Source organism: Lepidochelys olivacea, assembly GCF_965140295.1.
Source record: "Lepidochelys olivacea isolate rLepOli2 genome assembly, chromosome: 4".
Classification (NCBI taxonomy): Eukaryota; Metazoa; Chordata; order Testudines; family Cheloniidae; genus Lepidochelys; species Lepidochelys olivacea.
The window spans coordinates 96644815-96659839 of record NC_140414.1 but is presented as its reverse complement, the minus strand read 5'-3'; the positions used below and the strand labels follow the sequence as shown (position 1 = coordinate 96659839).

The 15025-nt window shown below is 39.7% G+C and overlaps 1 protein-coding gene across 1 annotated transcript in view; it reads right to left on the bottom strand.

The window, feature by feature from the left end:
• Positions 1-14241, bottom strand: part of CHIC2 (cysteine rich hydrophobic domain 2) — a 33640-nt gene extending 19399 nt beyond the window's left edge. Inside the window, exons 1-3 of the mRNA XM_084627097.1 lie at positions 13961-14241; positions 2787-2841; positions 2440-2595 (exon numbers count right to left, since the gene is read on the bottom strand). Of these exons, the coding sequence (XP_084483223.1) occupies positions 2440-2595; positions 2787-2841; positions 13961-14079 (330 nt within the window). The 5' untranslated portion in view covers positions 14080-14241. The remainder of the gene's footprint in view (positions 1-2439; positions 2596-2786; positions 2842-13960) is intronic.
• Positions 14242-15025: the final 784 nt, after the last annotated feature.

Below are 15025 nucleotides of genomic sequence, written 5' to 3'. Positions count from 1 at the left end.
AGGGAATGGGAGAGTGGCACATAGACAGCTAGATGGGAAGGAATACAAGGAGCCCCTGGTGTATGCAATGTACTCAGCCTACAGAACCAATGAAGTGTGGACCCCAGCACAAGGTCTAGATAGTAACACACTAAAGTATTTTCCTCATTTAGAATCTGGAAAGAAGATCCAATACTCTGATCACAGATCACTTCATTTGACTTATATCTTTAAAAAAGGCCTTTTGAAATGAAAGACACTAAAACATCTGTAATCATTAGGACTGTAATCAGTTTGTCAGTATAATCAATACCTCTTCAAAACTTAAAACTCATTTCAACCAATATTTCCAAATAACAACAACTGTCTAATATTTTGACAAGAACAAACAGGATATTATGGAAAAGCTGAAGTAACAGAAGTTCTTGTATTTATTTGTATTGTTGAAAATTATTTTCTGAAGTAAAATTATTATTCTTGTATGTATAAAAATTCGGGCTGTCAAGAGATTAAAAAAATTAATCGCGATTAATCGTGCGATTAAAAAAAATTAATCGCAGTTAATCACGCTGTTAAACAACAACAGAATACCATTTATTTTAAAATATTTTTTGATGTTTACTACATTTTCAAATATATTAATTTCAATTATAACACAATACAAAGTGTACAGTGCTCACTTTATATTTTTATTACAAATATTTGCACTGTAAAAAACAAAAAAAATTATTTTTCAATTCACCTCATACAAGTACTGTAGTGCAATCTCTTTATCATGAAAGTTGAACTTACAAATGTAGAATTATATACAAAAAAAACTGCATTCAAAAATAAAACAATGTAAAACTTTAGAGCCTACAAGTCCACACAGTCCTACTTCTTGGTCAGCCAATCACTCAGACAAACAAGGTTGGGTACAATTTGCAGGAGATAATGCTGACTGCTTCTTGTTTACAATATCACCTGAAAGCGAGAACAGGCATTCTCATGGCACTGTTGTAGCTGGATATTTACGTGTCAGATGCGCTAAAGATTCATATGTCCCTTCATGCTTCACCCACCATTCCAGAGGACATACTTCCATGCTGATGATGGATTCTGCTTGATAACGACTCAAAGCAGTGCGGATTGACATATGTTTATTTTCATCATCTGAGTCGGATGCCACCAGCAGAAGGTTGATTTTCTTTTTTGGTGGTTTGGGTTCTGTAATTTCCACATCAGGGTGTTACTCTTTTAAGACTTCTAAAAGCACACTCCACACCTCGTCCCTCTCAGATTCTGGAAGGCACTTCAGATTCTTAAACCTTGGGTCGAGTGCTGTAGCTATTTTTAGAAATCTCACATCGGTACCTGCTTTGAGTTTCATCAAATCTGCTGTGAAAGTGTTCTTAAAACAAACATGTGCTGGGTCATCATCCGAGACTGCTATAACATGAAATGTATGCAGAATGCGGGTAAAACAGAGCCGGAGATATACAATTCTCCCCCGCAAGGAGTGCAGTCACAAATTTAATTGACAAATTATTTTTTTCCACTAGCATCATCAGCATGGAACCATGTACTCTGGAATGGTGGCCAAAGCATGTAAGGGTCATACAAATGTTTAGCATATCTGGTATGTGAATACTTTGCAACACTGGCTACAAAAGTGCCATGCAAATGTCTGTTCTCACTTTCAGGTGACATTGTAAATAAGAAGCAGGCAGCATTATCTCACGTCAATGTAAACACTAACTTGTTTGTCTTAGCGATTGGCAGAATAAGAAGTAGGACTGAGTGGACTTGTAGGCTCTAAAGTGTTATTGTTTTGTTTTTGAGTGCAGTTATGTAACCAAAAAAAAAAATCTGCATTTGTAAGTTACACTTTCACAATAAAGAGATTGCACTTCAGTACCTGTATGAGGTGAATTGAAAAATACTACTACTTTTGTTTATCATTTTACAGTGCATATATTTATAATAAAAAATAATAATATAAAGTGAGCACTGTGCACTTTGTATTCTGCGTTGTAATTGAAATCAATATTGAAAATGTAGAAAAATATCCAAACATATTTAATAAATTTCAATTGGTATTCTATTGTTATAAGTGCAATTAATTGCGATTAATTTTTTTGAGTTAATCATGTGAGTTAACTGCAATTAATTGACAGCCCTAATAAAAATGTATACGTATAGCCATGCTACCTGAAACATTCAAAATAGCATGTACTTGCTTAAGTATACTAAACTGGTTCTGTTTAGTTTCCACTGTAATATTAAAGACTGATCTGCACACAACTTGCACTGAAATAACTAAATAAGTTTAAATCACACCTTTTTTCATTTTCCCTCTGCGTGGACCAGACCTAACACACAGAGTTTTGAAAATTAACAAAAAAAAATACACAAATGAATCCAATCACAATTTCCAGATTTACAACAGAGAATGCCAAATGATAATATAGTCCAACTTACTCTTTTACTGAGGCAAATAACTGGCCACATACTACAACCTAATGTACAGCAGCAACAAAGGCATCCACAAAGTAGCCATCGAACATTAACTGGAAGGTTCTTCTTAAGACAACTGTTAACTCTGCTGATGCTGGCTTTAAATTCCTCAGGTGCAACCTGTGAAGAAAGAAAAATAATCCAGTACTACTGCAATATAATGTAAATTAATGAGTATTCCTGCAAAGCTCAATTATATGTAGAAACCCAAATACCAATCGTTTCTAATAGCAAAATCTTGTTACCCAAATTCTAAGTTTTAGAGGCCGTTATAGTACATTTCTAATTGAGTCTTATCCATAGATACTCACCTTTCCAGTTAATGAAGAAGGGAATTCTGCTTCAAATTTGTTGCTCAGTCCAAATCTGGGAAAAAAAAAAGAAAAGAAAAAAAAAGTAGATCATACCAGAAACACGATCATTCAATGAAGAGATTAATGAATACCACATCATGAAGGTTCCTTTGCACAAGCATTCAAACTTTAAAAAAAAAAAATCACATTTCCATCTGAAAATGTTGTACCTATTATTGTTAAAAGCAACTTCTAAGATTACCATAACTTAAAACGTTTAGAGGAAAAAAATCTGTCTTTTTCAGCTTGTTTACTCTGACATACACTTTTTATGTCAGAGGTTCTCAAACTGTGTTCCACGGACCACTGGTGATCCACGATCTCCATTCGGGTGGTCCGCGGATAGTTCCCTTTAAGGTGCACACCTGGGCAGCCACACACAAGAGAATGAAGGGCCACCCTCCTAACTAGTGGAGCTGTGCAGGCGTGGCTCCACTAATTAGGTGCCTGGACCCTGGAGAAGAAGCACATGTAAGGTGAGGTGGTGGCCTTGGGGGGAACAGGGGGTAGGGTGGAATGGGACAGTGGGGTGAAGCGGGGGGGGGGAGGAGACAAAGGCCAATGTACTAGTCCTCATGTGGCCCTCGTGGTAATTTGAGTTTGAGAGCCCTGGAATAGAATAAGGTGCTTAAGAAAAGGTCTGTACCTTGACCAAGAAGTCTTACTATACATAACCCAGCTGGAAATCCATACTCAAAATTTCCTTTGGTCTGCTTTTCTCTAACCTAGGCTCTTGTTCTACAGTGGTATTGGTTGGGATCAGGGTGGATAAAAATCAATGATTTCTTTAAATCGGATTTTTTTGATAAAATGCTTTTTGAGGAAAAAAACCTATCTGAAAGATAGTTTTATTTAAGATACATTATAGCTCAAAGATATCTCATCATAGAATAGGGATTATAAATTCTGATTCTATAGTATGAGACAATATAGTCATATAATGTTTAAGAAAAGTTTGTAAATGAGTTCCAATAGTTCATGAATTAGGGACCCAATCTTATGCGGTTCCAGAAGTTTCTGTATAGATTATTTAGGTTAATCTTTCTATCTACCCAACGGGACTCAGTGCTCAGTCAAGAAGATACCATCAGAGATGCTTAGTTTTGCAGTTCACAAACTGTGGATTTGTGTCTCCAGAGAGAACATGCTTGTTAACAGCAAAAATGGTTTCAAATATATAAATAGGGGGGGGGTGAGAAATAACAGACCTCAACCCTGTTGTCCCTCTGCAAATTTGTGTACACAGAGTCAATCCCTTACCTCTCTCTAAAAGTGCAAAGTTTCAAAAAGTTCAATGAATAGAAGATTGTTGGGGGCAGAATAGATCTGGACAAGGAGAAGTAGGCTGGAGATAAGTGTGAGAAGGGAGGGACAGGCAGTACAAACAAAAGTGAAACTGTTTGAGCAGCATATTCTAGAAGTCTTGAGGTCTTTCTTAGTGTAGCCTTCACTGATTTGAGATCTACCATACCATTCTCTCACTGGAAGGGAAAACCTATAATGGCAGCAGGCCGTAAAAGAGACCCAGTTTGGGAATATTTTAATGAAGTTCCTCTACCTGTGGGTAAGACAGGCATGCGTGCAAAATGCAAACAGTGCAATAAAGAAATGCAAGGCCTGGTTGCTCGAATGAAACAACATCATAAGCTGTGCAGAAGATGATGAAAGGAACATATCTGAACATGCAGGATCTTCAGGTTGGTAAACTTTTTTATTTTATACTTCTGTCTTAAGGACTGCCTGTCTTCCTTCTGGACTATTCTTAAATTCTCACGTTTGAGCAAAAAATATAGTTGTTACTCTATGGTACTATCATTTTAGATGCAGTTGGGATAAAAAATAAATAGAGGAAATAGACAGATCGTCCTTGTACAATTTCACCTTTGAAATAGTACTGAGTGTCAGTGAATGCAATGAGCAATATAGTAATAATAATTAAATAACTGCATTGACTTATTTTGTTTAAGAGAATCCATCCTCAATATATGGGATTCTCAAGACTATCCACCTTCAAGATCACCATCATTTTCTATAGTTTCAGAGTTATCTGCCAATGGTAGCATTTCAGTCATATCATGTATGTCACACAGCCACAGCATATCACCTGTAGCAAAAAGAAGAAAAACACCTCCATCATCCAGAAACAACCATAGCTAAGTGTGATAAGAACCAGCAGATTACAAAAAAGAGGTAATTGATGAAAAAATTGCCCGGTTTGTTTATTCAACAAACTTTCCTTTCTGTATGATTGAGAACCCACACTTCATTAATATGGTTCAGTCATTAAGACCAGGATACAGTCCACGCAACAGAGCAGATGTTGCAGGCAAATTGCTGGATAAAGTGTATGAAAGAGAAATTGAGCGGTGTGTAAAAGGTCTAGAGGATAAAATTGTACCTTAGTCTTGATGGGTAGAGCAATGATCCTGTTGTATGTGCTTGTGTGACAACAGAAGAAGGGAATGTCTTCCTTACAGAAAAAATTGATACATCAGGGAAATGCACACATAGCAGAATACTTACAAGAAGTAGCAGTAAAAGCTATAACAATCTGAAAAAAAATTCAAATGTTTCGTACGCAGCCTGGTCACAGACAATGCTGCAAATGTCTCCAAAATGAGAAGAAATTATTTAGCAGAGAGTCCCAAGCTAATAACATACGGTTGCAGTGCTCATTTGATGCACCTCCTAGCCAAAGACTTCAGTGTTCCAGAAATAAAGGCTAATGTTGTTGAAATGGCAAACTACTTCCGTAACAACCACTTTGCAGCAGCTGCTCTGAAAAAAGTGGGAGGAACCAAGCTAACTCTCCCACAAGATGTACGATGGAACTCAGTAGTGGACCGTTTTGAGCACTAGATTAAGAACTGGCCTAATCTGATGACAGTTTGTGAACAAAATCATGAAAAAATAGATGGCACTGTCACAGCCAAAGTTCTCAGCATTGGGTTTAAGAGAAATGTCGAACACATGCCGAGTACCCTGAAGCCTATTTCTGTAGCCTTGAACAAAATGCAGGGAAATAGCTGTTTTATTGCTGAAATTTGGAAGGAACTGAGTGAGATCTTAAAAAGAGAAATATGCAATGACAGAGTTAAATTACAAGCATTAAAAAAACAAATGGGACAAGCACTATCTCCAGCTCATTTTCTTCCAAATATTCTCAATACTCAGTACCAGGGCCAAACCTTAACTACTGAAGAAGAGGAGTTGGCTAGGACATGGACATCCAGAAATCATCCCTCCATAATGCCAACTATAATAAACTTCAGACCTAAGGGTAGACCATTCAAGAACTATGTGTTTGCTGATGATGTTTTAAAGAAAGTCAGACTAGTGAACTGGTGGAAGTCACTTAAGCACTTGGATTCAGAGACTGTTGAAGTGATAATCTCACTTTTAACAGCAGTAGCTTCTTCTGCCAGTACAGAAAGAACATTTTCTTCCTTTGGACTAATTCATTTCAAATTGAGAAATAGTTTGGGACCTGAAAAAGCAGGAAACCTTGTTTTTCTTTTCCAGATTATGAAGAAACAGGAAAATGAAGATGAAGACGACTGAGTTAGCTGCAGAAGCCAATATTTTAAGTTTCTCATGTTGACCTGGTTGACAGTCAATTTAATTTTTGTTGTTGTTGTTTTTAAATATTTCATTTAACTATTTTAGTTAAAAACAATTTGAACAAAAACAAACCTGATTTTAAAAAACTTGAATGTTTAACTACATTCAAAAATTCATATGCTTGTTTTGTTAAAATATTATATGCTTGCTGTTGAAGAAAAAGATCCAGAATACATAACGTTGTTGTTTTAGTTAAATACAACAATTTAAATGTCTCTCTGGTGATGTTCTCGTCCTAATACAGCATGGCAAGAAAATCCTCCAAATATTAATGATTAACTTGTTGAACTGGAGATAGTTCACTTCCCAATGCTTTCATAAATATCTGCTTCAATTACCTTTCGTAAATGAAATAACCATCATTCATTCATTTTCTGATATAACTGTAAAACTAATCTGAAAAGTTTTCAAAATAAATCACTTTAAAAATGCATAGTGTGTACCTTCTAAAAACTAAACATACATCTATCTCTGAGTTGTGAAGAATATGCATTAAGGTTATAACAACCAACAAGAATGCACTTTTATGTAGAAATCCATGATTAAATAGAGTCTTCCTGACTAGCAATTTAAATCACGATTTAAATCAAATCCACCCCGCTTTGCACATTTAATAGAATGGTCTCCAAAGATACTTAAACTTAATTCAATAGGTTTTTCAAAGATCTTGCAGAAATTGCCATCTCTCTCACACCCACAATTAGTGACTACCTGTGAAAAGTTTGGTTTCAGTGACTTTCCTAGCATCACATAAGGTATGTCTACACTGCAGCTGGATGACTAGACTGAGCCTCTGCTGCTGTAGCAACATCCACACTGCTATTTTTAGTGTGCTCAAGCCCCACTATTGCAACTCTATCTACCTGGGCATGGAGACTGCAGTGTAGACATACCCACAGGGACTCTGTGACCAAGGCAAGGATAGAATCCAGTTTTCCAGGGAAGCATTCAACTATTTTAAATCATGAGTTCATCCTCTCTCTTCCTGCAGTCCCATCTCATTCACTAAACACCTTCCAACTTCTGCAACAAAGGAGGCTGGGATCCTACAAATAAGTCTCTTAATCTACACAGCCCTGATTCATCCCAAAAGCAGGTCCATTACGTACACAGAATGAGATAGGAGTCCTGTGGAAAAAGTAGTTTGTGATCATGTAATTAAAGATTCTCATAATGCATACACACAAGGGGGGCTGAATCAAGGTTGCACAAGCAACCTTAATTTTGGCTTTTCATAACTTTTGAGCACTTGACTTTGCAACTTTTTTGCGTTAGAAAATGGTGAATTACACATTTCTTATTTACTAAATTTTTTTTTTTTACTTGTGATTTGCGTCAAGCTGCATTTGGATGGAAATTTGAATTCAGTTAACTTCACAAAATAGCATTTTAAAACTGCTTTTTGTTAATGAAATAAAGCTCCTTTAAATGTTCTGGACACAAGAAAAAAAGTAAATTTATCAGAACAGGTTTTGCATTTAAAACTAACTGATTTATCAAACAAAGGCAGTGTTAGCTGTAGTTGGTGTATTGAACTGATTGTTTCTGGTCACTATGACCTACAAGATTATAGATCTAGTAGACCTCATCCTCTCACGCTTGATTTTTATTCATAGATTGGTAGAGGAAAACAAATACCAAATGAACTTGATTGAGAATGAAAAAAGGAAAGGTTGAAGAGTAAGTGCTGTGTTTTAGGGAGGATATCCTGTATTCTTCCTAGAGGTATGAATACCTCCTTTAAGTGCAAAACTAAATTCAACCTTAACTATGGAGCCAAGACTGGTGCTGTGTAACGTAAGCTTTATCATAATTAAATCAGAAAGGTACAACTATCATGAAAAGTTTCTTGCTTTTATTAGAGTTATATTATTCAACATGATACTCCAGTCTTGCCTTGTCACATGCCTGTGGTTATTTGTTTTGTTTTTAAATGATTAATACTTTTCATCTATAACAAAAGAACTATAACTAAACTGCATTCACTTCAGTGCAACTTACTAGTTGACTTTGCCTTCCTCAGAATATTGTTTTCATTAGCTGCAGTTAAAAACAAAACACCTCATTGTACTCAAACTTGCTGATGTGGTACATAATAAAAACCAAATAAAACAAGAAAAACCAAGTTTCGATAAACTGATTATATAAACAGGGAAACTGGGATTGAAAGATGTTTTTTGTTCACTGATTGGCAAAGAAAAACTAGTTTTCCTGCTTTCCCCATAGTGATCAGCTTTTCAAAATTAAAATAAACTCGTTCAAATTTTGAAAATGGTCTTTTTACATCTACCCTAGATACTACAAAATATCAATCCACTTCAACTCGCTAAGCTTTCATTCTCAATTTAAATAACTATAAATTAGTGAGTTTAACCTTAAATTTAATTTTACAACAAATGTAATGTATTTTTAAAAACTAAAATATCCCATTTAAACTCACTTTTTTTAAATAATCCATCCTGAAAGTGGCTGCATGATGATTCCTTTTTAGCACCTATGTTAAGAAACATATAAAAGGAAGAGATCCTCTAAACTACATTTTCAGTCTCAAAGATTAAAAATAAAACTCTGAAACAATATTTGGAATTAAATCAATCTGTTCTCAACTTATTTATTATTTGTATTACTGTAGTACGTAGGAGCCCTAGTCATGGATCAAGATCTTATTGGGCAAGGTGCTGTACAAACAAAAAACAAAAAGATGGTACCTATCAATTACTAAGCATTGAAATACTTGACATTCTACAAAAAGGAAGAACTTTCTGAATCTCAGATGTAATCTTGATTCTCTCCCCTACCATAATCTAACTGCATAATGAATTCCAAAGCCTCCTGTATGATATGTTCCTCTAGGAGTGGGGGACCTTATTTGTAGCCTTAGAACCACTGGTAGAAAAACTGTTAGGTTGTGTTCCTACATCAACCTCAATCCACCAATGGCCACACATTGAACAATGGGAAAACAAAATACTGAATAGCAGCTTATTTGATGAGCAACCTCCATCATCTGCACTGAGTGAGGCTCGGTTCTGTGGAAAAAATGGTATATGACCATATAGAGACCGTACCATAGTGCATATGCACAAAGGGGGAGAGTTAATTAACATTATACGGGCAACTCTAATTCTGCATTTCCTAACTTCTGAGCACTTGACTTTGCAACCTTAATGTTCTTTAAATGTAGGTTTTTTTCCTGTGTAATTTCCTATGTTTTTAAAAAGCAAACTGTAAAACCAGAAATTCCATCATGTGGCATCATATTGCCTTCAACAGGTTTGGAACCTTTAGCTCCACTGTACAGATCTCTGCTACTTGAGCAGACTGAGTAAATGATAGCAGTAATTAAGTTATCCTCTAAATGCCCAGCACTAAAGGTGGATAAGACACCCACTTTGCTAATGGGATTTACAAACAGTTGTTGACAGCAAAGGAATGGGTGAGACTCAGGAATCTTGCATTCCATTCCAGGCTCTAGTAGTCACATACTCTTCAGCCAATTTCTCCTAAGCTTGATCCCTTCTACCCCATCCTCTCCAACCTGTCCCAGTCCTGTCTCTTTTCCACATTTAGCTCCTTGTCCCAGTCTAATTCTCTGAGCCAGTCCCAATCCCGTCTCTTCATCTCAGTCGCAGTCTCCTTGCCCAGCCATTCCACATCCCATCTGCCCCCTACTCCTCAACCCCAGACTCCTTTCCCACCCAGTCCCAATTTTCCTGGTCCTCGTCCAAACTGTATGTTCAACCTCCACATTCCCCATTCCAACTGGCTCCCAGTCTCAATCTCCCTCTCCAGGCGCCTCATCCAATCTCAGTGTTCCCCCACCTCTAGGCTCGGTGTCCCCGTTTCCTTGTGCAGCACTGTAGCTCAGATCTGCATCCCCTCACCCTACCTCACTGAGTCCTAGTTCCAGTATCCTTGCCAGGCCAGTTTCAGTCTCCTACTCTGATCTTCACCCAATCTCGGTCTCCCCCTCCTTACTTTCTGCCAGTCCCCACTCCCTATTTCCCTCCTTGACTCCCAGTTCCTGTCTCCTTGCCCAGCCAGTCCCATTCCCCTTCCCTTGTTTTCCAGCCTCCAGTCCCACCTCCAGGCTCCTTGTCCCAATATACTCCCCCACCCAGGTACAGTTCTTGTCCTCTTGACATTCAAATCAGGCAACTTCCTCATGGGCACTGTCTGGTTCCAGTAGGGAATGAGCCATTTTAAATTAATACACCTAACCTTCCATACTTCGTTATTGATATATACACCAATTTCAAATACAACGTATAAGAGGCAAATAACATGAAATCCATGCACTGAAAGACAACCTGAAACACATATTTTACAAAAAGTCAAACAATTTTATAATGTATAAGCTTTGAGCTTTATAAATGCTTCAAATAATCAAGAATAGGAACACTGAGCAAATTTGTCAATGAAAACGTAACTTTTTCTCCTCTTTCTTCCAAGTACATAGTTTTCATACCCAACAGAGAACACCAGCTGCTAGTTGGTGAGACACTCCAGCATGCATATTTTGCTAGCAATGTCATCCCTATCACCCACCCCCCCACTAAAAACTTGAGATGACCTACAGATATAAAAATAAGTACTTTAATGGTTAACTCCCTGATTTAAATCACTTTTTATGGTTTGTCAAGTTTAAAGATATTAGAACTTTAGAGAAATATGTAATATTTAAAAAAGAGGGACTCTTAGTAGTAGAATGAAATAGTAGGAGTGATAACACCAGCAGTGTACATACTTTGGTACCATACCAAGTAGAATCTGGTGGTCTGAAAGTTGTAGACCTGAATTAAATGGGGGGGCGGGTGGAGGGAGTTTTTAAATGACAAGAGACTTTAACCTCTTACTCTATTTGGATCATTCTGCATATAGTTCTAGCTTGTTTTAAAGGAGAACTCTGTTTAGAAAGCAAACTTGGAAAACCGTCTTTATACATTAAACCAGGGACAGTCAATAGGTGGACCGTGGGCCAAATCTGGACCACCAGACACTTTTGATTTGACCACAAAATCTTTTTATTAACTAATACAAAAACAACAACAACAACATTTTCTCTGGAGTCTGGACCTTGACTATATTTTGACCAAGAAATTTGGACCTTGACAAAAAGTAATTGATTAATCCTGCATTAAACATTTTATTTACACAGTATTTACCTGCATTCCCTTTGTTATTTTTTTAAATAGTTTTAACTAAGGACTCTATCACACATAGGCCATTTTCTCCTCCTGGTGGATGACGTTCAAGTAATAATTCTGTCTTTGTGACATTAATCTGTAGTCATGAAAATGACTGATAATACAAATTCAACATTATGACTTCAATGCAAGATCAGAAAGGATAAGACAATAGACTATGACGGAGGAAGCCTTTATTTAAATACAAATAGTCAGCAACTGTTTTAAACTGCAGAATCAGTGAGAGGACCATAAGTATTCCTTTTCCTTGCTAGATCTGTGATAAAATTTTCCCGACTTCTAAAATGCATATTTCTGTAAATCAAGGAAGAAGAATGCTTTGCATGCAAGTTCTATAACAAAAATCTAAATGAAAAATAGCTTTTATATCTTATCCCCAATATGTTTGAAATTTATCTCTAGTCTCAAAGTCCTCATTTAAGGAAATGTGATGATACAGAAGTAGGAATTACAAATGGGTTGCTATTTCATTAGAAGGAAAGAGGTGAAAGACTTCAATAGGAATTTTCAGTCTTCTCTGATGTCATGGAATTACATTAAATAGATGTAATTTAGGATGAAGAGAGGGAAAATGGGTGGCTGAGGACATTCAGAGCATATTTAATAAAGGGTGGGATATACAAACCAGATGAAGACCACTCAAAATAACTGCTGGAAGCATTCTTTTGGCCATCCAAAAGATCAAGTACTAGAGATTAGGAGATTTTTTTTTTTTTTTTTGTTATTAAAACAATTCACATGAACAACTGGCAGGATTGGCAGCCCAGAGCCAAATTCCTTCTATGAGTCACAAGTGTGAAGGCTTTTCCATGCTTTTCCACCAATGGGCCTTGATCTTGGCCCACTGGATCCACAACCAAGGAAGAGAAAAGAGAAGTGTCTTAATTTCCTTTAGTCCTCTTTGCCTTTTTAATGAGAACAATGAAAAGGTTGCCAGGTAGTGAGCAATAACTGTTATGATTTTAATATAATATATGATCAGCTGTCCACTAAAAATTAACTATTTCACATATGCTATTGGATGGTAACAACTACAAACCAGATCTGTATTCAAACAGACCTACAAACAAATCATTCCCTCTCTTTCAACATCTTCTCAACCCCTAACATCTCTCCCAAAGAACACCTAGGCCGTATGGAAGCTTTCTGATTTCTCACCAGAGAGCAAATCAATCTCTTTCTGCACGGAAACTTTCTCTGACATTAACAACATAGTAAAACAAAATTAATGAAAAGTTACCACACTACTGTCAAAATTAACCCCAATATCTTGGATAGCTCTGCATCACATCTGATAAATACAGGGCCTTTAACTTCTATGCTGCTGCCTCAAATCCAGCCCAGTTCAGTAGTGAATAGAACACGAAGACGCTTGTGCTTCCCTTATTCTATCTTTTGCAAATATTCTTTTTAAGTTTCCAAGAATGTGCAGTACCATTCATGAGCACTAAGTGATTTTTTAAAAATAGAGTTCCTAATAGAATAGATCACAGAAAACAACCTAGCTTGTGAAATTACTGAAAACTTAAAGACACTTTTATGTTGGAGTCACCACCAGATCCGCACTGATACCTGGCCAAAAAAAAACACCCCACAGCACAGTGGGTCACCCTCATCACATGCCAAACAGCTAATGACATTGTTTTGGGTGTGCTTGTCAGACTGGCTGGCTGCTCTCATTTACTAAGACTTTTCAGACCACAGCAGAAAGTTGAGGCTTGATAAAAGAGGAGGCTGAGACTGTGACTAACAGCAGCATAAAAGACCTACAGGACTACAGGTCGTGTAGTTAAAAAAAAAAAATACTTCCTGACAGCTCATCGCTGGATTTCATACTTTACATACCTCTGTTAATCACAACCCAGGTCAGCTTTGTTTTCTTACTGTCTCAATAAACGATCTGTAGGGCTTTACAACGCGACCAAATGCAAGATGCGGCGCAGGGGAAACGCCACAGGTGCCCCCACGGTTGGCTGCGCAGAGGGAGCAGGGAGGGAGGGAGGAGCCACGCTCCCCCGACTTGGGCTGGAAGTTCAAAGCCAGACTCGCCGGCTGGCTCCTTGCAGCAGCGGAGCTTTCCGCCAGGTCCTTTCCAACCAGATGGTAGACTGCAGGCACCGCCAATCGCATCACACCCCACGGGGCACGGCCAGGGCCGATCCAGCTCCCAGAGCAGGGGCTGGACAGGGCACAACTCTGCCCGCTCCCCCGCTGGAGCCCAGGCTCGCCACCTCCTCCCCGCGACCCGGCCCCATCGCGTGCCCGCGGCCTGCCCCCTTCTCTTCCCCCCGGCGCGGCCCTTACACGGTGACATGGCCAGAGCCGCGCACCACCACCGGGTCGGGCGAGTATTTCAGCAGCTGCTCCTCCAGCGCCCGCTCCTCGTCCTCCTCCTCCTCGTAGATCTCGTCGAAATCCGCCATAGCCGGGCCGCGCTGCGTGTCTGGATAAAGGGCGGGCAGGCGGCCGGGGTCCACCGGCGAGGCTGAGCCGGCGTCGCTGCAGCTCAGCGGCAGGAAGCGCCCGTCATTATCCGGGGAGGGGGAGAAACAACAACATCCGGGCCGGGCCGCGGCGCCAGCGCTAGCTCCGCCCCAGCCGAGGGAACCACAGCAACAGCGCCGCCGCCGCAACCTCGCGAGAGCTTCCTGCGCGCGGCCCCGGCTCTCCTGGGGGCTGCGAGCGCGCGGCTGGGGGCGGCGGTTAGGAACGAGGCGGGAGGGCGGAGGCAGGGAGCGGGGGAGGGGCTGGGTGGAGACGGGGGAAAGCGGGCGGGCGTTTCTCCTGGCTGGGCTAGTTCGGGAAGGGTCAGGGGCCACAGGTGTGGGGAGGGGGCACTAGGGCGGGGGCGGTAATTAGGGCAGCGGGGCAAATGTTGCCTTTGCCCAGTGGTGGGCTTGGGGACTGCTCAGGAGCGTTGGCACTCTGGCCACGCCCCCGGCTGCTCCATCCTCCGCCTCTTCCCCCTGAGGCCCCGCCCCCAGCCAGGTTGGAAGGTGATGGAGCCTGTGGTAGAGTGGGTAGATTTGCCTCTCCTCTCCCGCCCCCACCCTCCCGTTTGGAGCTGGAACAAGCCCCCTCTCCCGTCCCCTGCTACCCCCTGGAGCTGGCCTGAGCCACTCTCCCAAGCCCCCTTGTATCCCACACAGGGCTGGACTGAGCCCCACCTCTCACCCCTCCCCAACCCCTTTTTGGTAAAACTGGGCATTTGTACCATTTGCCCTTGACAACTGGTGATCAGTTGGCAAGAGCAAATGAGACAAATGCCCAGTTTTGCCAAAAAAGTTGGGACACCTGGAGCCAAAATGGAAGGTATGATTACCCTCAGGCAGGGATCCCCAAACTTTTTGGGTTGTGTCCCCACCTTAC